This window comes from Syngnathus floridae, chromosome 4, assembly GCF_059516105.1.
Source record: "Syngnathus floridae isolate MCC-2025c chromosome 4, RoL_Sflo_1.0, whole genome shotgun sequence".
In the NCBI taxonomy this organism is placed as follows: Eukaryota; Metazoa; Chordata; class Actinopteri; order Syngnathiformes; family Syngnathidae; genus Syngnathus; species Syngnathus floridae.
In genome coordinates this window covers 18,906,020-18,929,923 of record NC_142416.1, presented here as the reverse complement: position 1 = coordinate 18,929,923, position 23,904 = coordinate 18,906,020, and the positions used below count along the sequence as shown (strand labels likewise).

At 43.5% G+C, this 23,904-nt stretch overlaps 1 protein-coding gene across 13 annotated transcripts in view; it reads left to right on the top strand.

The window, feature by feature from the left end:
- Nucleotides 1-23,904, top strand: part of inpp4b (inositol polyphosphate-4-phosphatase type II B) — a 79,602-nt gene that overhangs the window by 4,859 nt on the left and 50,839 nt on the right. For 7 of the 13 annotated variants that reach the window (XR_015858081.1, XM_088374103.1, XM_088374102.1 and 4 more), the window contains exons 5-8: nt 7,064-7,405; nt 11,695-11,739; nt 13,786-13,904; nt 17,988-18,104. Coding sequence is in view for 10 of the 13 variants with exons in the window: in XM_088374103.1 (XP_088230229.1) it covers nt 7,318-7,405; nt 11,695-11,739; nt 13,786-13,904; nt 17,988-18,104 (369 nt within the window). In the remaining 3 variants the exon portion in view is untranslated. Of the gene's footprint in view, nt 1-3,441; nt 3,603-7,063; nt 7,406-11,694; nt 11,740-13,785; nt 13,905-14,517; nt 14,646-15,817; nt 15,858-16,509; nt 16,674-17,159; nt 17,285-17,987; nt 18,105-23,904 lie in introns of those variants that run through there. The other 6 variants (XM_088374099.1, XM_088374114.1, XM_088374105.1 and 3 more) reach the window with 6 other exon arrangements.

Sequence of the window (23,904 nt, the reverse complement as noted above, 5' to 3'; positions counted from 1 at the left end):
TGATATAAAATCAATTCTGGACCTCGGGGAAGAATGTCTAGAAAGGTAATGGTACTATTTTTTTGGTTTGTTTCTTTTTCCTCAGCCACTCTGATAATAAATACGCGAGACACATTGTCTTCATTAAAGCCGCTTTGCTTTTGAAGTATGATCTTGTTTACTATTTTAAACATTGCTGTAGAGTGTTTGGACTTAAGTGCATATTTACAACATTAAACATGACTTTGTGAATAATTAATAGTGTGAAATGGGATTCTAACGGCTCCCGCTGTTTCCTGGACTAAATCAGAGTTGGGGGAGAAAAAAATGGCCACCGAGGATTGGTGTTTTTTTTTTTTTTTTAAAGTTGTTTGATTTGATGATGATGAGGGGGATGGACGTTGGTGGGGGTCTAAATTTTGAGGGTGTCTACTTTATCGAGCTCGCCCTTTTTCCTCTCGTAAGCAATTTGCGCAAGCAGAAGATGATAAAGTGCAGGGGGCGACGTCAAAGGCGCGTTCTTCAATCAGGCGAAAATGACAAGTCGGCTGCGTCATTCTCGAGTCATTTTCACCACCGGCTGTCTATTTATGATCCCTATTAGGCCCACACCAGCCTAAATATATTTCATCTTCGCCGTTACGAGTGCTTTTAGGCATTGAGGATGAGAGATGGCAGATGCCCATCATCAGAGGATTATATAGTTAGAAAAAATATTGAATGAATGTTCAGGGCGATTTGGTTCTGCGGACAAATTGCCCACAATCATCATTTCAACAAATTTATGAACACCTCATGAAAAAAATTTGGTAATCCCTTTTTCAAAAAGCGAATCTACTCATCTTTGACAAGCAGGGTATTTTTTTTTTTTTATACAATGCTATAAACATGGCAAGGGGCTAAGTACTCACCCCTGAGGGACTCCACATTGCTAAGCTTGTATTTTACTTCTGTTGCTTTGCTGGGAAAATGACTTTTATCCATTCAGAAATTCCACCATCATGGCCGAGCTGTAACCCCGCCTCCATGAGTTTTTTTTTTTTTTTTTTTTCCCCTCTTAGGTGAGCCCCACTTCATATCTTTATCTGTTATGACCACAGGCGCCGGGATCCCTGAAGCGCCTCAGATCATGAATTTGTCTCACTCGAACGGTAATTGCATGCCGGATTGTGCGGCTTGTTTTCTGAAGAGCCAGCCATTCTTAACGAAAGCTAAGCCGATGCCTCGGAGCATTCACTCCAATCGCTCCTTATTTAAAATGGTTTCACGTTTACTTTTACATCCGGATCTCTATTAGCTTGTACAGCGCACATCCTCTTAGTCGCTTTTATTGATCAAATTCAACAACTGAATGACCAATTCCTTAATGAGGCTGGTGACGCATTCAGGGACTCCTTGTGATTCGATGTCTCGAGCCCCCCCCAGCTTGAAAGAAAGCTTAACCTCTCAACACAGTCGTCATGACGATAGCATCTGGATTCCCGCACCGAAACACGGTTTAGCGTTGCCCGCGGATGCCGCGTCAGAAGAATGAAACAAGAATTCTGATGGAATGGATCATGTTAAAGCTCTTTGTGATCCCTTAAATGTTATCACGGATGGTCTGGATTAGCATTAATGCGCTTGTGCTGCTCCAGTGATGATAAAAAGATGTTTTGATGCCAGAGGTTTGTGCTGAAATGCAAGAAACAAGTCTCCAATATTTAATATTTTTATTTTGTAACAAGTATAGAAGGGTGAACATTTCAATCGGAAGGTCTCAAATTTGGGAACCTGACAACTTGCCCCGCGGAATGTTCTCAGGCTCGTTATGGCCGTTTCCAGGAACCCATCAAAATTGCCTCGTTTTAGAGATTGAATTCGTTTTGAAACTTTAATTGCTCAGTGTAGATGGAGCATGGCGGCAAAGTTTGATGACTTGCTGTAAAGCACCCCAACTTGAAGATTTCCTCAAGTTGCTATCATCGTCTGTAACATCTATTAAGGTAATTTCGCTATGCTTTTTCCGTGGGAAATCAAAATTAGTCTTACGTACATTTTTTTTTTTATTTCCCCTTGAGGGATTTACTTGTACAAGCATCTCCTTGTCGGCCATTTGCTATTCTTTTCCCGGGTTGTTTGGAGTGAAAAAATAATTATCATTAGCTCTCCATCCTTATCTACTACTCATTTTCCCTCTGCCATTAGCCTTGTCGCTGGGATTTAGCTGATAATGATTTGGTGCGGCGGTGTAAAGCTTAATGGCTTCGCTTTATCTTCAAAGGCTTCGGGTCGGCATGTCGTCGTTGCTTAGCAGACAATTATGAGGCCCCGAGCTCTTGCTGGAGATGCTTTTTTTCTGTGTACAGCTCAAGCTTGATTAAAGTGTGGCTAGCACAAGTTGCTAACATAGCTAGCCTACGGTAAAGCTTCGACTTTGTGTTGAATGATGTGAAACTGCGCAAACAGATGGGCTCAAATGGAGTCGCAGGAGAGACCAATCAAATTTTTTGCACAAAACGTCGCTAAGTGGCTAGTTGCTAGCGTAAAGCCTCGTCTAATTTCTCTCACAATGTGCTCTGCTAATTGTAGGGTGCAAAGGGTTTGAAAGGGGCTAAGTACTCAACCCTGAGGGACTCCACATTGCAGAGGCCACCTATTTCTGGCCATTAGCCGCCAATTATCCGAATGCTGTGTTCCGATACTTTGTACCCGGCTGCCATTTTGTATTTTTTGTGTTGCCATGCTTCATGTGTGCTCCTTACCGACGCGCCATTCATTTGTCATGCCACCTCAAAAGCACACTGTCCCTCCTCCAGTATTGTTCACCTTGTACTTTGACCCCTCCACACCACTCTCCCCTTGCCTCTATCGGTAGAATCGATGGCATCGATTCCGCCGGGGTTAATGGATTTTGCCGCCAAGGTGAGCTGGATGCACTTTAATCACGGGAGATCTTAAATATTTTATCAGCATGAGCCAAAAGGTTTCCAAGATGGGAGTCGGCGATGACAGGGGAAGGAGGTGCCTTGGTAGTGCATCTCGCACGGCATGCTAACAATGGGCCGGCGTTTCCGCTTCAGTGGCTTGTTCGGGAGATGAGAGAGGAGAAAATAAGAGTGGAAAGAAGAAAGATAGAAACTGTTCCTCTGGATTATTTTTAGGTTTCGAGGATAATGCTTGGGGATGGAAAACATTCGCCGACACAAAGAGGAGCAAATGGCACAAGTGCTATCGTTTGTTGGCCAAATACATGACAGGCGGAAATGGGTCGTAGGTCAGCAAGTTGCTCGGTTGGTCATTGACATGGTCGGCCGGTTAAGGTGTCTTCGTTAGCTTGACCTGTAAACCTGTGCTTTAATTCTAGAGCTGTTTTTCAGGTGCTAACAAACAGGCTAAGTCGCAATTTTTGGTGGCTTTTATCAAGATAAAAACCTTTTGCGATGCAGTGCCTTTGTTCCACTGCGCTGTCGACTCAAGGCACAGAAGAAGCGAGAGAGCAACTACAAACAGGGAGCCTATGTTGTCTGCCAAACTCAGAAGTCACTTTAAAGCACCACAACAGTTCGACTTGTTTTTGCCAGTGGTGAATATTTTAACATCAATAGCGAATCATACTTCTGCTCATCTTTACCGGCAGGAAGGTCAGTCTTGCATTCTAAAACAGAGAACAAAATGCTGTTAGGCAGTCTTGGTTTGTTGGTTAATTAGTTGGTTGGTTAATTAACTGGTCAGTTACTCGGTGGGTCTGTTAGTAAGTCGCTTAGTGTGTTGCTGTGCTAGGTCTTTTGTTAATCAGCTTAATCTTGGTCAGTCATTCAGCTGGTCTTTCACTTTCAGTTGATCTGTTAGCAGGTTGGTCAAATAGTTAGATGGTTTATTAGTCAACCAGTTAGGCAGTTTGTCGATCGGTCAGTACGGTGCTGGGTTGGTTAATAAGTTGTTCGGTCAGTCAGTTATTGAGTTATATTGGTTAGTTGGTTTAGTTATAGATCGGTTAATTATCAGTTGAATAGTTGGTTATTTTTGTTTGGTTTGTCGGTTAGTGGTAGTTTGTTGTTGTTTAGATTTTTGGCTGCTTAGTTTGTTGATTATATTGCGTGTGAGTTAGTCTGTTAGTTGGTTGGGTCAGTGAATTAGGTGGTCAGTCATTTAGTTGCAGTTTCTTGTTGGTTGATAAATCGGTCATATGTATTGTGTACACGTTTTTCCATAATGGATTACAAAGGTGCGATACGAGGTATTGTACACTGGAGCCGTTCTCGTGAGAGTACAGCAACAAGCGGGGAGCCCACATGTTGTTTACCAAACAACAAGTGACTTTAAAGCTGAATTTTTTTTTTTTTTTAAGGCTTGAAGATGCTTGCCATCTCTGCTACTTGTGAATATTTTAACACCGTCGCCACCTCTCCGACAGGAAACCGCACCTGCCCTCAGCTCATCATGTCGCCTTCCCTTCCTGCAGGAAATGAAAGTCGGTCGCGCTGGGAAGTTTTTCCATACAGAACCCAGAAGGAGCCACTTGCCAGTCTTAAATCGTCGTCGCGAGTCATTACAAAGGTCTGGCCGTGATTGCCAAATTGGATTAACATAAGAGGACATTTGCATGAGCTCTTGTGCGCTGCTTTTAAATCTCACGCCGACTCTGATTGTATTCGGCTCTCTTTTGTTCACGGCTATAATGAGGAAACACAATGATTCTTTCAAGAATTGACTGCCGCATGATTAGTCCCCCACCTACCCGCAACCCCCGCAAGTCATAAAATAGGGGCAACAAAAATGTATCCTTGACATAGTGTCAGCCTATAACTTTGCTTTGACGATGCAGATTGTATTCTAAGCTCGTTTTTCAGCCGCCGACGACGCTGTAAGGTCTGAATAGACATGTTGGTTGTTTATTCGCTCGCGTTTGCAAGGCCCGCGGCATCTCGTTTCATATCTACTGTGCATATTCGGTATTATTGATTCGTGACATCGTCTAGGAATCGGTTTGTTAGCTTGTCAGTAAGTTGTTAATTTGGTAGTTTTATCATTGGCCAGACAATCTGGTGTTGGGTTAGCCAGTTAGCTTGTTGGCTGCTCTATTGTCAGGTTAATTAATTGGTCGGTCAGTCTACTGGTTGGTCGTTGGTTATTTAGTCTGTTTACTATTTAGATCGGTTTCCAATAATTGTATGTGAATGGTTATTTAATTAGTTATTTTCACTGTTTGTTCCATCGCATGCTGTTAGTAGGAAAGAAAAAGCCACAAAGTGACTGATCACCGAACTAGCTTCTAACATGTGACTCTGTATTGTTGTTTTATCATCGCGAAGTAGTAGTTGGCGGCAAGCGAAGGCCTCCTGCTGGCCCGCAGCATCAGTAGATAACGACGAAAAAAAACAAAACAGCAGCTTCGGATGGAATCGGCCGGTGTTTCGACCTTAAGCGTTTCCTCCCTGCGAGAGGTCTGACCTTTTCCCATAAATCTCAGCGCCGCGTTGATCCCCGAGAACCGTGCGCGTTCACGTTCGGCTTGTCTTATCTAAAGGTCCGCCTGACTCATCTGGCCGGAGCGCTTGTCGGCGTGTTTGTCGAGCGCTAATGCAGTCGGACTGAATGGGTCTATGTGGAGTTACTGTACCCACGTGAATGGGAAGTGGAATGTCAGTCAGAGGAGCTCAGGCCTCTGCCAAGGCCAAATTTAGTTCATTGAGAAGAAAAAAAACTTGTATCTCAAATAGAAAAATACCAAAATTATTACAACACTTGATAGCAATACACACAGTCCGCTATGAATCAAGCTGAAAGAACTTGTAGCGTTAGCACAACCATGTAGCATTTTGTGTAGCTTCTAATGGCTCTCAATTGCTTTGTGGAGGACTTTAACGTGGGAATCCTTTTTCCACAATAGGCCATGTTTATTTTCTCCGTCGCCATGTACTTGCACTCGTCTCCATCTGCAGCGGGGTTTTTTTATCGATTTTTGCCCCAGTCCTCCTCTTTTGTCGTCAGCCTTTGATAAGACAACAAATGTGGCCTTGAAAAGAATCGGAATTAGAATGTTAATGGACGGACGTTTCCATTAAGAGGAAGACGGCCGCGTTCATCCTGTCGTGTTTGCGCCGACGGAGGCATGATGAGAAGTGAGGACGAAGCCCCGTCGTACCGAGTGCCATTTATCTTCATTCGGGGAATTCAGCCGAGACCTGGACCACAGAACTCTTATGTAAACTATGTACCGCTACAATTGTGATAGGTAGCTTGGGCACGTACTGTTGTGTAAACACTGCGTGAGGATTAATGCAGAACTAGAAAAAAAAAAAAAAAACAGCCACTTTTTTTTGTCAGTGTGGGAGATTGTGTAAAGAGCCCATTGTTTTCTTAGAGAAGTGACCTATATTGTAAGATATGACATTTCATCACGGCGTGAGACGGCGGTTCATTAAATCGAACACACTCGCGCACGGAGACACACAAAAACAAACGTGATTGAAAACGGGCATCGATTTGGCGGGCTCTGTCGCGTGGTGACCTTGGCGGGCGCATGATAACAAACGCAAAGACATTGTTGCGTGAGCATCGGCGGAATGTTGAAGAAGACCATAAGAGGAGGATGACTGCTTGCAGTGTCTGCGCCAGTAAATAGTTTGCTCATAAACTTACAAAACAAATTTTATGACCGTATAGCTAGCTAACGACCTAACACCGTAGCATAGCTAACTAGCTACTTGGCTAGTTTGGCAGATTGACTCGCAAATTGGCTGACGGACTAAACAAAAAATTGACATTTAATCCGTGAGAATACGACTGATTGACTGATTAGGCCCTTGGGTAACTATCGAAGTGATTGGATGCTTGGACTAGGATTACAAAAAAGAAAAATACTGGAGAGTTATGGGGGAGTGGGATTTAGAGTGAGGCAGACGGATGACAGAAATCAGAGGGAACATGTCTGCATTCAGTAAGGAGAGAGGAGGAACCGAGAGTGTGTGTGTGTGTGTCTGTGTGTGTGTTTTTGGCACTGCGTTGTCATCTAGGTGCGCTCAGGCAGCCTGAGATTAATGGATAGAGCAACGTATCGCACATAACATCAATTCTGTCCTGCTTTTTCTTTCATTCCCAGTCTCGCTCCCTCATCATTCTCCACCTCCCCCCCCCATCTTTTCACCGGTCCCTGGCTGGTCCCTCTCCTCCAAAAGGCATCTCGAATGCTGCTCGAGCGCGGTCGCAGATCGCTATCGCCGTGACGGCAGCTCCCCCGTCAAACTGCGTCGTCAGTAGGAGGTGTGAGGCGGGGGGGGGGAACTGGAGTGGACGGCGGTGTTCCGCAGAGGAGGCTGGAGAAGAGGTGGAGGATCAGAAGGGGGAGCCGGGCAGATGGACGGCGTTCGGGAGGCGGGATACTGCGTGGTTGACCTGAAGGAGCTGAGCGGCTGCCCCGGAGACGAGCTGCCTCATGTGACCGGTGAGCCAACCTCCTGCATTGTGGTCGCTTTGCCTTGTCTTTCCATCATCCGGCTTCCTCCACCTGTGCCTTCCACCTGTGTCCTCCACCATCATCGCACCGTTAAGCATCTCTGCCGATTGATCCCTTTCCAATCTGTTTGCGCCGGCAGCAGATTGTTTTCGAAACCCCTTTAACACATGCCAGAAAGTGCGTGTGTGTGTGTGTGTGTGTGTGTGTGTGGGTGTATTGAAGAGAAAGACGATACAAGTGGATGTCCCGGAGAGTAAACAAAAAGTTAACAAGAAATGTACTTAACGACTCAGTGGCATATCATAAAAGAAGAACAATGAATATTTCCAGTAAATGCCTCAAAAGTTTCCTGGAATTTTCCTGTTTGTGGATTGCCGTTAATCGGAATTTACATGAAAATTATTTAATGTAGACCCCCACCTTGAAATTTAGGTTGACAAAATACCGTATTCGAGGAAGCTCCTCAACTGACATCAACAAAGTTCCGGAGCTAATAGTATCGAGCCTCTCCTCATATTTATGTTTGGCGATACGGAAACGAGCCAAGCAAGTCCGAGGTGGTGTCGTAAATGATGGAAGTCACGTTTGTGGCCTCAAGCAAATGTCTGTTCATTCCGATAAGCATGTTAAGGTCCATCTGAAGTAAAGAGGGGGGGGGGGGGGGTCATCATAGCTAAACATTATTGAGCCTTTTTAAAACCCTTTAGGGCCAACATGTTGGGCAATGCAGAATTGAGCCAAACGAGTCGTCGTCGTGTTGAACAAGCTGCTTCATGTTGGTGGCATGGCACGCTGCCCGCTTAAGTACGGTCGGAATTTCGAGTTTCGCTATGCGGTCGGAGTTAAAAATCCAAAAAGTGGTATCAGTTTTAAGTGTGGGAGAAGAGCAGGCCTTGTCATTTTGGCTGGCCTGCTATTTGCTCGAGTGGTTGCGTAGAGGGAACCTTGGTTGGTCGAGTGCTGCTTGAAGCTCAAGTGATGAATTCTGACATCAGCCCTTCCTGTTTTTGCGTCTTTCTAAGTAACCAGCGAAAGATTTTGTTTTTGCATAGAATAGTTATTTTGTAAAATACTGCGATTATAACCGGTTAACAAGATTTTATTAAATCAATTCAAAAATAAAATTTTGCATTTACGCACTCCAGCGCTACGTTCGAGTCCACATATGTGAAAGCGCACCTTCACTCTGTCACATTTACCGATGACATGTGACAGGTTCGGGAGCGGAGCGGTCACCCCGCTGTGCCTGCGCTGTGCCTTCGTTTTTGTTTACCCAAGCAGAGCAAAGGGAAGCGCGTAATTAGCATGTTGCGCACGAGAGACAGCCTTGACAGGCCCCCATTATCGGTGGCAAGGTGACATGGTTTACCTCCTTCTCCTCCTCTACGGGGACAGCACAGGAAAGCGGGTGGAAGCTTATGGCAATTTTACACACCGCCCATCACGATGTTATGCTAATTTGCTGAAAGCTATTTATAGCAGGATTAGCCTGAGTTTTGGCACTTTTTTGTTTTTAGTTGGCAACAATAAATGGTGGTATCGTGTTGTACGGCTTAAATTGCTACGGTAGATAGCAATTGTATTCAGACAATACTTTTATGTATATATTAAATCAGCATAAAATGATTAGCTAACTATTACAAAGTGACAATGACTTAAATTTGTTACTGTTTTTTCTGTTTGTGTATATGTTCAAAGCACACTATACGGCACTACTCCAGTATTAAATGCTTAAAACTGCTAGCTAGCAATGATTGTCTGTAACCGCTAGCTCGCTCGTTAGCCAAATACTTAAAAACATAATTTTGCGCATCACCGCCACCTACCGAGAGTTCCAAGCTAACAAGCGGACAGCTTGCGGGCTCGTGTGCTTTCGCCACGTGGTGAAATAATCCACAGTTTTGCGGGATTTGTACTCGCTGGCGGATTAATCGAAATGGGAGACATCTCTCCCGTGGCGATGTTTGTGGTCTGGTGAAAAGTCGAACGAATGCCAGCAACATCAAACTTCCGCGGAGAGCCATCCGTGCACGCGCCCACGCACACACACACGCATAAACGTGAATTATTAATATCATCTCCAAATCCAAAGCAAATAGCATTGGGAATATAAACAGGGCTTGTTCAGAGGCTAGGGCTCTTCCATGTAATATGTATTCATGAAGATGCTAAAGCCACGGTGAGGGCTTTATCAAAGCTTTTTGGAAATTGCTTGTTGTTCCTATTGAGCCTACGGTATACGGAAGTAGTTTTTTTTTTTTTTTTGCCGAGTCAGGTATATTCAACTTTCACACCCGCAGAATAGAATACTTCCACGCTTGTCATGAAAAGTGAAAAAAAAACCTCTTGAATGTTGAGAACTGCCTCGATTAATAGATTAAAGTGAATACAACACCAAAGTTCATACTTTCTACGCTAATGAGAAGCGATTCAGTGCCCTTCACCCCCCATGAGCGAAAGGCCAAAGCTCCAAGTGAGATTACAATGAATGGAAAGGAGGTTAAATGATCACCTGCTATGTGCCTCACTAGTGGACCAAGACATCCACCCACTCCTTCCCGAATTCTAATGAATCGCCCTCACCCATGTGCAAACTCTGCCTATGGTGCCACCTGCAGACAGGGCTTGATAGATGTTGCTGTTCTTCCTCCAGGCCCCCCCCCCCCCCACCTACGATGAAAAGTGCACCGCAGCGGGCGATGCACACCTCATTTGCTTTTGGGGGCCCCCGCGGGAGCCGCATCTGCATGTCGCCCTCTGCCTCGCCGGCCTCATTAGCATATTCATAATGGCAGCGGATATCGATTGTGAGCGCCGCACCTGTGCCACTTGTCTCCCCGCACATCCGCGCCGCGTTTAGCTTTGTGATTGTTGCCGATCTGTAACGGATTTAATTATCGTAATTAGGCATCCCGCGATCGGCTTGGTCTGGTTGATTCTTAGCATGGAGTGTTATTGTGCAGTGCAAAGGGGAAAATGGAGAATTGGATAAGGCTGCTGGAACATCAAGTACAAATTTAGCCAATTAACCCATTCATTGCCATTGATGACCATAGACGTTATAGATTCGTTCGAACAGAGCTGACAGGGAATGAGGTTCAAATAAGACAATCGGAGAAATTCTTACAAATAATGTAGACAGAAATAATATAATTGGAAAAACAATATACTAACTCCCCCAAAAGTTGATCATATTATAGTAATGACTGAAAAGTTGCCCAGGCAGGACTACCATAAATCTCTTCCACTCAGAACTTTCCTCCCAAATTGTCCTGTTCAAAACAAGACTCTCCAAAATCACCAGTTACTCCCCCTAAAATTGACCGTTTTAAATAAAACTATGTAAATTCCTCAAAGTTGCGATTAAAATAAGACTGACTGATTGCCTGAAAGCGAACCAAACTTCCTTTCATTTCGTGTCTGCAATATTTTAAGCCGACCCAAACGTGTCATTACAGATAGTGTAGTAGTTGTGTATCGGGCCTCCCAAAAACGCCACAAATGATTGATGTCACCATTCATTGTAGATTATGCAAACACGTTGCAATCTGGGTGAGTGTCAGCGCGAGGCTTTCTAGTTATCCATTGTCCTTGGGGGCTCCCGTTGCGGTGATAGCTGCGGGACCGCACGACTCATCCGTCACCGCCGCTCTATCTCATTCATCACGTTCACAGTCGGGCACACAAACCGACAGAGGAAACATCTGCGCTGGATGGAAAATGGCAAAAATCCTCTTACGGGACGTGCTCGGACACAATCGGCCTCGCCGTGGCTCATCGGTTTTACTAATGGACCGCGGAGATTCTGATTTTTCCGAAGTATTTTTTTTGTGCGAGTAACGTTTCTACATTTTATCGAAACGTAACCTGCTTTTTAGGTGATAGAGCCACTTTGCAATATTTACGTGAACACAGGCACTGAGTGACACAGACAGGCCAATTATCTAGCCATAGAAACTTTATTTTTTTCCTTTCGGTCGACTCGGCTTTTTAGTTGCTCGGGATGCGGCGTGCGCCGCCGTTGTCACGTTGGCGCCGGCGCTGATGAAACTTTGATAAGCTTCCATGACACGTTGAGCTGCGGCAGCAGAGAGCCCTTCAAGCTCGGAGGGCTAAGATGCTGCCAGATGTCAGGCCCACGAGAGGGATTGTCACTTGAAACTGAATTTTTTTGTTTTTTAGAACTCTCGCCTACGTATTTTTTTCTCTGCTGAGTGGCTATTAAAAAAAGATTTTTTGTTTTTTGCTTCTTTAACTTTACCTTCTTCCTTTCTCAGGTGTTTCTTGCTCTCCCAAGATGCCTCGCGTGGAGTTTAGTCTTGGTAAGCCCTTTTTTTTTTTTTTAAATCAAGGTTGCTTCAATGGATTCAAAGAAAAAAAATTGGCCCGTTTTACTTGGATGAAATTCTAAATTGTGTTGACATCGTTTTTCACATATAATTGTTGAAATTGATCAAATCATTAGGTCATTTTTACAGCCATAATCGCTACAATCCAATCTTTTTAGGTATTAAATCTTTTGACTTTTTCATTGGTCTATTCCTAATAGATATGATTTTAACCTTGTGAAGCTGATGGATTCATTTCGTATTTTACTGCAAGGTCAATCAATCTCAAAAGTCTCCTCTGGCATACAAAGACAAAAAAAACTCTGGGTTAGCATTGCTCATATGTGGTTAAAATCTGATAAGCAACTGAAAAAAAATAAGCATTAATTGAATTTCTAAATTGGTCACGTTGAATCGGCCCTTTTTCTGTTTTCTTGACTTTGATCATTTAAGCGCCAAGGCCTTTGGAGCTGGTGCCCACAAACACAAACACGCAAAGAGAACACTGTTGTCATAACGATGAGAGGCCGTCTTGGAACTTTTTGTGCTTGGAGATGCTCCCATTCATTTTTTATTCCACCGGAGATGTCGAGAGTTAGACAGTCCGTAACAAAAATCTGAGATGAAAAATGTTGTTTGTTTACTTCATACTATCAGAATTCCACGGCGTATATTCCGCACAGATTTTTATTTATGTATTTATTTTTATTGAATAGGGACAATGCACAGAGTCAAGTGTTTTTTGAATCACTTTTGAGTCGAGTCAGTGGAGTAATGTTGTGAAATGCAATTTGCTCCCTTCCCAACAACAGCAACACTAAACAATTATATCGCTATCAATAGATGCATTGATTGGCCTCAAGGTTGGTTAACTCCTCACTCTAATTAACTCTTGGAGAAATAATTTGCCAAATTCTTCACCCGTTTATTTGCGCAGACCGCGTTGCGACTATGATTCAATTACATTTAATGAGCCGATTACGCAAGATCATGTGTGCATTTTCTTGCACAGGTTCAGCACAGCATTTGGATGTACAGTACACAACGTGCCAGTGTGTCGCCCCGCCCTAAAAAGCAGCCTGTAATCCACTTTCACATCAAAGCTTAGTCCCCCGTCATCATATATAATATATGTCTCGTTTTTTCACTCCTTTCAGGCCTTGGCATTTCCTGTGGTAGCATTCACAGCATAAGATTTTGTCAGAAAATCATCGGGGGGTAACATAAGATGGGCGATTATAGGAGCGGTTTAACATCTTTTTAAACAGTCCAAGCGTCTTTGATCATCTTAGGTGAGGTGGATTAAATAGCACTTTAACACAGTGTTAAATGAATCTTGCGATTAGCAGTAGATTAGCAATTAGCATCCCGATAGACACAACAAAACCCTGATTGGTTACGATCAGCAAGTGTCAAGCTGATGGGATGTCAAAGGTCACATCAGCAGTCAGTATATATTTGTGTATTATTTTTTTCCCGCATAAATTTTTTTTTCTTGTGGATTTGTAGGATATTTATTGAAGAAAAATACTAAAAATATTTAAGACTAAATATTTTTTTATAAATAAATTAAGGATTTGTAATATATTTATTGAGAAAAGCACGAAAAATATTTCAGACAAAAAAGTAGTCCCGTACTTCAACTTCTTCTTGGCCAAAGTTTCACAATACTTCTTAATTCATTCATCATTGCACCATTTTGGTCATGATGGCATCAGCCGGTTGTCCTTCAGTTCACCAGCAGCGCCATTTCATTTTTTGTACCTTGAAATGAAAGGCCGACAGGGACGAGGGACAACCTAATACACTTATTACTTCACTGCCTGGGCGCTGCCGTTGGTCGTCAGCCCAATTCCAGCAATTCCATTTTATGACTATTCTCTCGACTGCGTTTTGTACAAACAAATATTGGGCCCACACTGAAAAGTAAACTATATTGCTCTTCTACCCTCCAAAGAACAAGCATTTATTTTATTTTTTTTTAAATCGAAATACTCTAATTTTATACTTAACCAACTATGTGTCTCTGTCCATGTGTAGCGTGCAACGACCTGGTGACTTCAGGTCGAGACGGGACGCCCAACGCGGTGGTCCACGTGGCTGTGGTGGACCCTCATAAGGATCGCCTGGTCTCCCACGCCTGCACCGAGGTAGTTGAGGTAAGGAAGCTCATTGTTGTTGCTGGTATTGCCTTGGCGTTTCCAGTTAGCAATAGCAAATAAAATAGAACAGAAAACTAGAGCCAGGCAGTTTTGTCAAGATATTGACATAATTAGCAGGGAATAAATTTAGGACAGAATTATTTTGACCCCCTTAATATTGTGATTGCAATTTAATATGCGAGTATATTTGATAACAAACACAACTGATAAATGCGATCCCAACAATATCCGATTTGTTATCGCTAAATGTTTTGGCCCTCGAGGCCTCAACGCAGCCGTTCCGACTTTAAAATTGCGTTCCACTACATTGCATTGTCCACTTGAATTCAACCCTGCTTCTTTTTATCCCCGGTGAGCTCGACAGCCTGTCTACACTGGGTAGCAGCTGCCCCACTCGAGAAACACACACCCGCTTTTACACACACACGCACAGAGGGGGAAAAAAAAAAAAAAATCGACTCATAGACTGGAATTATGTTCCCGCTAATCCACTAAAACAACCGTCTCATTCAAAGCTGCGTTACGGCTGTTCCCCCCCCCACCACCACTCTCTCTCCTGTCAAGGAATCGTGTGTGTGTCTGTGTGTGTCTGTGTGTGTGTCTGTGCTGGAAAGACAGGATGTGGTAGGATACTGAGTGCTCACTCTGCAGACACTCGTCTCAGTGCCGTTTGGACTTCATGGCTGCTAGTGTGGAGAACTTGCATTCAGTATGGACTGTTTTGGATTTCCAGGCAGGGTAGGTCCACTCATGCTTTCAATCAAACGCCACGACACGTTGTGTGTTTTCCGAAGGCAACATTAGTAGCGTGTTGAGTCCCTTTTTGAGACTTTGGTTGGAGTGTTGTTGGGATGGAGCTGAGTTTGTTTGGTCAGGAGAGTCAACACAACTTGTTTTAGAAGCAGCGCCACAGCAGGTCCAGCAGATGACACTGTTTTCTTTCTAATTTGGGATACTAGTTGACCTTGGACAATAACCTTAAAGGTAGTCAAGTCTACGAGTCCACTAATTGGTTTGAGAGAAACTGAAGTGTCTTCACGGGCCACATTAAATTATGTGGCGGGCCGCATCTGGCCCCCGGGCCTTGAGTTTGACACCTATGGTAGATAGCTAGCAAATCATAAAATCATCTTAATAATTGTACTGTATTCATTTTGTAGCGCATAAAAAGTTCTGATCTCAACTTTGTTATATAGATAAGAGTAAAAGAAAATGTAAATCAAAAGTAAAATGCAAAATAATGCAAAAACAAATACTAAATGCTAAAAAGCAAGAAATTCGAAACCCTGATTGCCAAATTTATTTATTTATATGAATATACATGCCTCATAATCCTCTCGTAATGATTTTGGAGTTATGTCTACTTGATGTTGTGACGATTTTTCAAAATGATAGAAAACCAATCGTCAGACTTCCACTAACAACCCCAGCTAAAGTCGCCTCCTCAGCTTGTCTCTGTCAGTCTTGCCCCACAAAATCCGCCTAGCAACAAGTGTCTGCACTAATTATTTCCCACTTTAACCCCCCACTGCTTATATCGCCATCTAACTTATGAGGCGGCGGATTTTTACGAGCGCGTGCGAGGGCCGAACGCCGCCGTGCGTGTCCGCGCGACATTCCCAGCGTGTCTCCTCCTCCCAGCAGCTGCTTTCTGTTTTGCCGCCACACACGAACGGACGACCGGCTGGGGCGCGATCGATGTATTATGCGACCTGCTCACTGCGTGATGTGAAGCTTTCATTTGGAAGATCAATGATGGAACGTGCCAGGTGTCTTCTCCATTTATCACCAGGCTGGGCTCGGTCAAATGGGAACCTAACAGGGGTTTAATCGACTTAGTTGGGGGGGGCATGAATGTTCTTTTGTTGCAGCTGTTTAAAGAGGTGGGGGGGGGGTCAGTTACACTTAGATATGAGCAAATCAGAACTAAGTCAAGACTTCAACTTTCAGGTAAGTCTGAAGTCAGTCATGAGTATTCTTTGCTTAGAATGACAAATATCAGTGCCGTACTGATGAGTCTGGTGCCGTTTACAAACATAAGTTTTATTTCCTATTTTACAGTTACAATTAGGCATTTTTTCTCGAATTATGTCAAATCAAAAGTCGGCTTTCATCTATGCAAAGCACGTCTCCGCGTCTGTTTTCTCTGAAGCACTTTGTAATGGAAGTGTAATATATCTCAAATGTCAAAGTGCTCACCAGCCCCAAAGTGTAACATTTCTATTTGATCCGCTTGTACTCACCCTTGTTAGCTTTTTGCACATTTGCATCAATTTCCTGCGTTTTACACGCGCGCGCACACTCTTCGCCGGCCGCATTGCATAACCGAGAATGCATTAGCGTCGGGAAGTGCTGCCAGCGAGCCCGCTAATACGTCTGCGGGAAAATCACATTTGCACACCACAGGAAAGGGGAAAAGATTTGACATCAGGCCAGGAGATAAAATGGCCTTTCATGCCTTGCCCTCTCCCTTGTATATATCTATGTGTGTGTGTCTGTGTGTGTGTGCACAACCGTTTTAGTCCCTCCCTTGGCCTCTCATAATTATCGAACACACAAACGTATACACACACACTCTAAATAGCCCAAATTGGCCATTCCGCAGAGGTCTCTGACCTTAAATGGCCAAAAAGCATCGAGTGCGGGCGCGCGTGTGTGTTTGTTAGCGTTTGTGTGTGCGTCTGTCGGAGTTAGCACTTGAGCTCATCTCAGCCCATCAGCACCACTAAGGAGAGTCGCACCCGGCCGAGTCTCCCAAGCATGCTGGTAAGCTTGAATGAGATCTATTGAGGGTGCCAGATTCTAACGGTGTGTGTGTGTGTGTGTGTGTTGTGCTGAGAGTTGCCAATTTCTACCGTGCCTATCTATTGTGCAATGTGGCGGCTATCATTAATAACACGCATGAAAGCTAGTAAATCAATTTCCGTAAAAACTTGCTCGGGCTCCCGAGGCCACGAACGAATCCATTAAAAGTTGTCCGAAAGTATTCGAACGTCACCTCTCGCGCCATCCGAGGGGGATTGAGCAAATAAATGGAAATGTTCACATAAATGTCAAGGCGGGCCTCCGCTGCTTCTCGCCGTCGTTGATGTACGACGACAAACAGTTTGAACGGCTTCCAAATGCGAGGGTGTTGAGCCAAGTGCTCGCCGCAAGGTCAAGTACCAACACACTCGGTGTTACGTCCCGATGGCACATCATCTCAAATGTGTCAGCCAACTTTTGCATTTCATTTTTTTTTTTACTTTCAAGGGTGTGACCAGACTTTCTACGGATTTGTCCGCCAGTCTGTTTAAATGTGAGTCATTAGTAAAGAAACATCCCGAGAGGATCGCCGGCCGGAGACGCCCGGCGGAGGAGGAAGAGGAAGCTCAAATGTAAACACGAAAGTGCTTTGAATTAGTCAAATAGATTCAAAATGGCTAAACCAGAAAAAAAAAACCCCGCCTTTGCTTTCTGCTGTAATTCAAATCCACACTGGGATAGCAGTTTTATTTTTGCTTATAAATGTTCATTTGTCTCTGTGTGTGTGGTGTGGTTGATTTATTCCTCATCACAAATCTTTCTGTTCGTTTCTATGATTGAAATAGTCCGAGTAGCCAAGAAGAACATCTGTTGCAATTTATATCGACGCTGGGCCAGGAGTTATTGTTATTGTTTTTTTTTTAAACATCAGATTTAAAATATTCTATTTGGCGGAGTGTTCCAAAATTACCCCCCCGCAGACTAATATCCAAACAGCTGTCAAAGAGATGATGTCCAGTGTTTGAGCCCTGCGGTGCGTTTAAAGACCAAACGCCGTGGATGCTTTGGCTCCGGCATAGCGATGTACTTGTCAACATTTTGCTTCCTGGCCTCCATGCCAACGCCCCTCGGAGCCCCCCCCCGGGAACGTCTCTATCTCCTTCTGTTGAGGAACGACTGATCCCAGCTGTTGGCTCGCTCCTCCTGCCAAAAGGCTCCCGCTCGTTGTGCGGCTCCCGTTTGGCTTCCTGCCTGTTCATCAGCATGTTGCGCTCCGGGGGGGCGCGCGATCGTGCACGCGGAATTGTCACCCACGTTGTGTTTTTGTTTTGACAGGCAAACAAGGACCCGTGCTTTTTAACCGGGGTGACCTTCCCCTCGGACTGTCCCGCCACCCCAGAAACGTTCGTCAAGCTGACAGTGTATGATGTAAAAGACAAGTGCCAGGAAGCCGTAAGTAAACTCTTATGTTTGTTATTGACTGGCGGAGTTGAAAGTGATGAAGTGGGGCAGCATGGGGGAAAATAAGTGTCAGGATGTTGGGGCGATGATTACATCATGACCCAAATTGTAATTAATGAATATGTGCAATGTTCTGTCATCACCTGTGATGGAGTGAATGTACAGGTAAGTGGAGCAATGTTATCCAAAACATATTTTCTCAATCAAGGCATTGACTTCTATTCACGGGAGTTGGAATGTGATTTCCAACACAACCAAATCCCCAATTCTAAGTGGGTGTGCACACTTATGCAACTGCATTATCTCTGTTATCGCCCCTCTTTGAACTTAGGATCCATATTATTGGTCACATTCATGGCATAAAAAGTTTTGTCTCTTTCAATTTGAGTAGGGGTGTGCAAACTTATGCAGCCACATTATCTCGATTATATCCCCTCTTTAAACTGAGCATACATCCTAATGGTCACATTAATGGTATAAAATGTTTTTCAATTTGAGTAGGGGTGTGTAGACTTTTGATATCTACACTATTTAAGCCCCCACTTCTCGTTTTCCAATGTATGATGTACGATGACAGGACACTTCCATCTTTATTATTCCAAACAATAGCTCTCACGTGTTTTTTTTCTTTTTCTTGCGTCCAATTGCATCATGTCGGAATGCATCCGACAGATTCAAAGGTTTAAAAAGGTCGCGAGTCACGACTTCCATAATTCATACGAGTCACTCTGAGACCTCTTGCCTTGCGTTTTGAAAAGGATGCGCCTCCCCCGGAGGACATCAGCCGGGACACGTCAGTGGCAATATCAAAAAGTACAAGAGCGGAAATCCTCCAAGGCTCGGCCAGGACTTCGCATTCGCACGTTTTCCGACAGACGTTGCGAGCGTTCCCGATAAAAACGGAGCATCTCCGTCCGTCCCCAGGCGGCGAAATCTTCATTTGCCATAAGTCACAATGAAACATTCATAAGCTTTATGGTGAGTAAGGACTCCATTAGAGGACCGCAAAGCGGAATGAATCACCGTTAGGCCTCGTGGAACACATTTTTTTGCCGTCGTAGTCTGAAACGAAAAAAAAAAGCAACTTGTGGACATGTATTTTATATTACAAACAGATGGCGCTATGCTTTACATGCCTCGTTCGTTCATATATATTTAAAAAAAAAAATCCACATGCCCATCGGAGCGAGTACCGTTGGAGCGTGTCCATTTTTCATTACATGATAAGCAAAACAAAATGGCCAACAGACCGTTAAAATGTCCTCCTGTTGAATAACGGAATTGTGGTAACGATTAAAATTTAAAAAAAAAAGGGCCAAGCACATGTCTGCGTTACGTCCAGCCATCTGCTGTTTATCGATGTGCCCAGTCGTTTACCTGTCTACCGCAATGATTATATTAGCGCGAGTAGCTCACCGTCTCCTTTTGCTGAAGTTGCCTTCATAACAAGAGCACAATGGTGTATTCTTAGGCGCCATTGAATATTCATGCGCAACAACACCCATGTGAGCTCGGCGCCGCATCCAGCCTCCGTTGTTTCTCCACCTCCTTCCTGAGTCTCACGTCTTATCCGCCCTTGTCAGTCCCCACTGGAGGCTCTTCTACATTTAGCGGCAGGCTAAATGACTCAACGTTTGTGGACACGCTCGTTTTCGTATTTCCTGACGCTCAGGTTCCTCGCAGGTTCGTGCCGGGAGGTCCAATGACAATTCATCCTCCCAAAACAAGGCTTATAATAACTGCTAGCGTAAGTCAGAATTGACTTTATTGTCATTATAAATATATATTTTTTTAAAATATTGTATCAATATAATGTATATTATAATATTGTAAATATAATATGAAATATCACATGTTTAATTATTGAAAATAAAAATAAATACATACATAGTACTTAAATAAATAAATACGACGATTAAAATGTTTTTAAATATCAATATAATATTGTATATATATTATACTATTGTAAATATAATATGAAATATGACATTTAATGATTGAAAATAAAATAAAAATAAATATAAATAAATAAATACGACTATAAAAATGAGTTCCGTTATTCTTTCACAAAAATTGTTAACGATGAAGGACACCTTGCTCAGTAGAACTAAACATAATTCAAGTTGAGCACGGTTCTTTCAACAACTTTCCTAAAAGTACGGTCGAGATCCCCGACTCTTAAACACCTGGCTCTCGCACCGCTGGATAGATTTATTTTTTCCCTTAGCCCCATATTAGCCCCGTCATTTTAAAATAATCCCTATATTTCACGCCGCCGAGTTTTGGGGGCCGTTTCTCTCTCGCTGCTCTCACTCTTGTCAAGAGCGTCATCCATGCAGAACCGCGGCGCTTTCCATCAAGCTTTTGCTTTTTTTTTTGGCGACTCGGGAGGGGCTCGAGCCGGCGCCGGCCGACCTTTCGGGTGCAGCCCAAGCTCTCCGACTCGGTTGTTGTGCGGCGACAGAAGTGGAAAAATAGCCTCACCTTGAAGTAGAGATACTTGTGTAAAGAAAGAAAGATTCGTCATGTGTATCTTGTAGTTTTCCACCACATAAGCAAAAAGGTAGTTGCAAACTTCACAACGTGAAAATATCTTGCCAAGTCAAAATTTCCTGTCCAATTATGCTAACATGATTATATTCCTTTTTTTTTTTTGAGTAAATAAACATCCAGAAAAACAGAATCTCTCAAGAGGTGTTTTAGCCTTGTAAGTGATAGATGTGAGTCTTCACGTTTTCCCTCTGCCTTGTTTTCAAGGTGGGAGTAGCAAATCCGTTTGATCGGGCCACCGCTGCTCCGGAGTTCCCAATTATAAACTGCTGAAGTATGGAAATCGCCGCGTCGGTTAATCCCGGCCTGTCAATAACGCTGACGTGAGAAAGGGCGGCGGCGGCGGCCGCGGCTTGACACTTTTTGGCACCGACGGACGCCGCCTTGTTCTTGGATGAATGTCGGTGTGGCAGGAGTGGCTTGTGTATCACGCCAGGGGGGAGGGGCTTAACTATTTATTGCCCTGGACCCAACCTCCGAAGACACTAAAATGTCCACTTCAAAAATAAATACATACATTAAATAAATAAATAAAGAATCAAATATCCTAAAGCCCCGCCCCCGCTGACAGAGATTACCAACCAAATGAATGAGTGGCTCTTGGCTGAATTAGACGCTTGGGTTGACTGTAAAGTTAAAGTCCCAATGATCATCGTCACACACACATCTGGGTGTGGTGAAATTTGTCCTCTGCATTTAACCCATCCCCATGTGATTTTAATCCATCCCCTGGGGGAGAGGGGAGCAGTGAGCAGCAGCGGTGCCGCGCTCGGGAATCATTTGGTGATCGCTTTCTCTTGAAAAATAACTCCCCCCCCCCCCCCCTCCTAATATTATTATGATATTTTTTTTATGAAGAAAGAAAAGCGGTTGAGGGAAAATCCCCGTCTTTCTGCCCAGCTTCCTGTGGCTTTCTGCAGTTTAATCCTTTCCTTTGAGAGACGAGCGGAAAGTGGCGAGGCCGTTTGTTCTGACGTGCGCGCGTATTTTCCATAGCTAATCACACGAATTCAAGAACATGCCAGCTGTCAGCAACTTTGCGCCGGGTACAAGTTGAATTCATTCGGTCGCCCAAACTATCTCATCCTTCTGTTTAACACATTCTAATTATATGCTACCAAAAATTAAGATTCAATGCAGTTTTTACACACTGTATTCTGCTCTAAATTTTCATGTTCAACATAGTTCAAGTTCATCAAGAGAAAAACATTTTTTTTTCAGTTTTTTTTATTGCTTTCCCAAATCATTAAACTAAAGGGGGGAAAAAACACTTTTTTTTAAAACTTTTTTTATGCTTTCCCAAATCAACTAAGCTACAGAGTAGATCATTTGAACCCCCAACTCTTATTTGTAAATGTTGCAACCGTCCGAGCCACAGCACATTGCATTGGGAGAAGTGCCTTCAATGTGTTCTTTGCACAAGGATTCATCCATGCATTTCTGAAGTATGCCATCTGCAAGACAGAGAAAGCAACAGAAACAATCTGTCATGTTTCGAAGTCAGCACAGAATTTTTTTTAATTTTATTTTTCCAATGCATTGTTGTGAATCCCAATAAGATTTTTCAAAAGAAGTAGTCCACCTTAAAAAACATGATACAACATTGCACGGCTACTCACGCTGATCGGATCTGTAAGCGCAGACCTGGTCTTTGTGACATGTATTGAGATAAGGTGTACATTCCCAATCAGGCCCAAGTTCACACGTATAGCATTCCAGTGTTTCACCTGAAGGGGGGGGGGGGGAACGCGTGAGTTGAAAAAAAAACAAATTATAGGATTTTGGAATTAAATAAGCATTTCCTCGAAGAGAAGTTCAAGTCAAAGCTATGTACTCTTGATATGACACTCACCGGCGGTGAGCAGCACGGCGATGCTGAAAGCCAAGAGCAACCACTTCATTGCGTCGTTCACCACGGTAGCTTGTCGTCGACTTGTCACTTGAGGCTTCTTCCACTCAATGATCACTTGGCTGAAAGTGTTCTCGCTTATATTCGTTGATCTTGTTTACACAACGTATTTACAGATTTGACATATTTAGCTTAATTTTTTTTAGCATGTTCTCATTAGTCTACTCAAATGATTTTAATAGATTCCGGAGTCAGCATTCAAATGATTAGTTAGCATGGACCATTTTCTTGGTATGACTTTTCATTTAAATAAAGATGGATCGAGCATTGAGCCCTGCGGGACACCTGTGAGAATTGCTTACGGGTCCGGGAGAAGACCCTCCACCCAACGGTTGAGGTGTTGCCTGGAACAACTCCAAATTTATAAGCGTACCTGTTTTTCGAAATTTTATTAAGCTCACGAACTAATGTGATCTCGTGATGAATACCCACCGCCCTCTTCGCAAACATGTACTTCTCATCCACCCAAATGATTGAGATTTACATTTAAAATTTTGAACGTGGTCGCACATTGTGTTCTTGGCGGAGTGATGATGGTCAAGAGCAAAGTCATTTGATGATCATGATTTTCTTTTCAACATTTTTTAATGCTTCCCAACTAAACTACAAAGAAGATAGGTTGAATCTTCAACCCCCCCCCCCCCAAATCCTTCCATGCTCTTATTGAAGGATTGTCGCAGAAGTCCATTTTGGGGCACTTTGCTTCGGGGGTTTGTCTGCTGTCACATTCAGTCCCACGCGCACACCAAGCCAGTAACTGGAAGACCGAGAAAAGACAACATGTGATCATGTGACTCTTAAAGCTAAAGAAACCACCACATCTGTGAAAAAACAACCAATCAGAGACAGATGGCTGGATGTCAATCCTCAGTCATGCACGGATGGAAAAAAAACAGTGTATAGTAAGGAGAGTGGCGATAATTTGGAAATGGAGTTTTAATAGGATCCTTTTTTTTGGATCATTTCAAAGTCCCATATAAAATGAGAAAACGCAAACGCATGTCGCTACTCACATGGTAGGTTTCTGCAGACTTGCCCCTCTGGACAGTCCACCATGACACATTCTGGCAAGCCCTGACACTTCATGCATCCTATAGCGGCGTCACCTGAGGATGGGAGGACAAGGAGACAAACTGAAATTGTACAGCTTCATCCTTGTGGAATTCCCATTTGTTATTTGTCATATTTTCTTGTACTATCAAGAGTGGAAGTTACTTATTCCCTTTTAATCGTACGACTCACCGGCTGTGATCAGCATGGCGATAGCAAAAGCCAGGACCAACCACTTGATTGCGTTGTGCATCGTAGTAGGCTTTCGTCGACTCGTCGGTT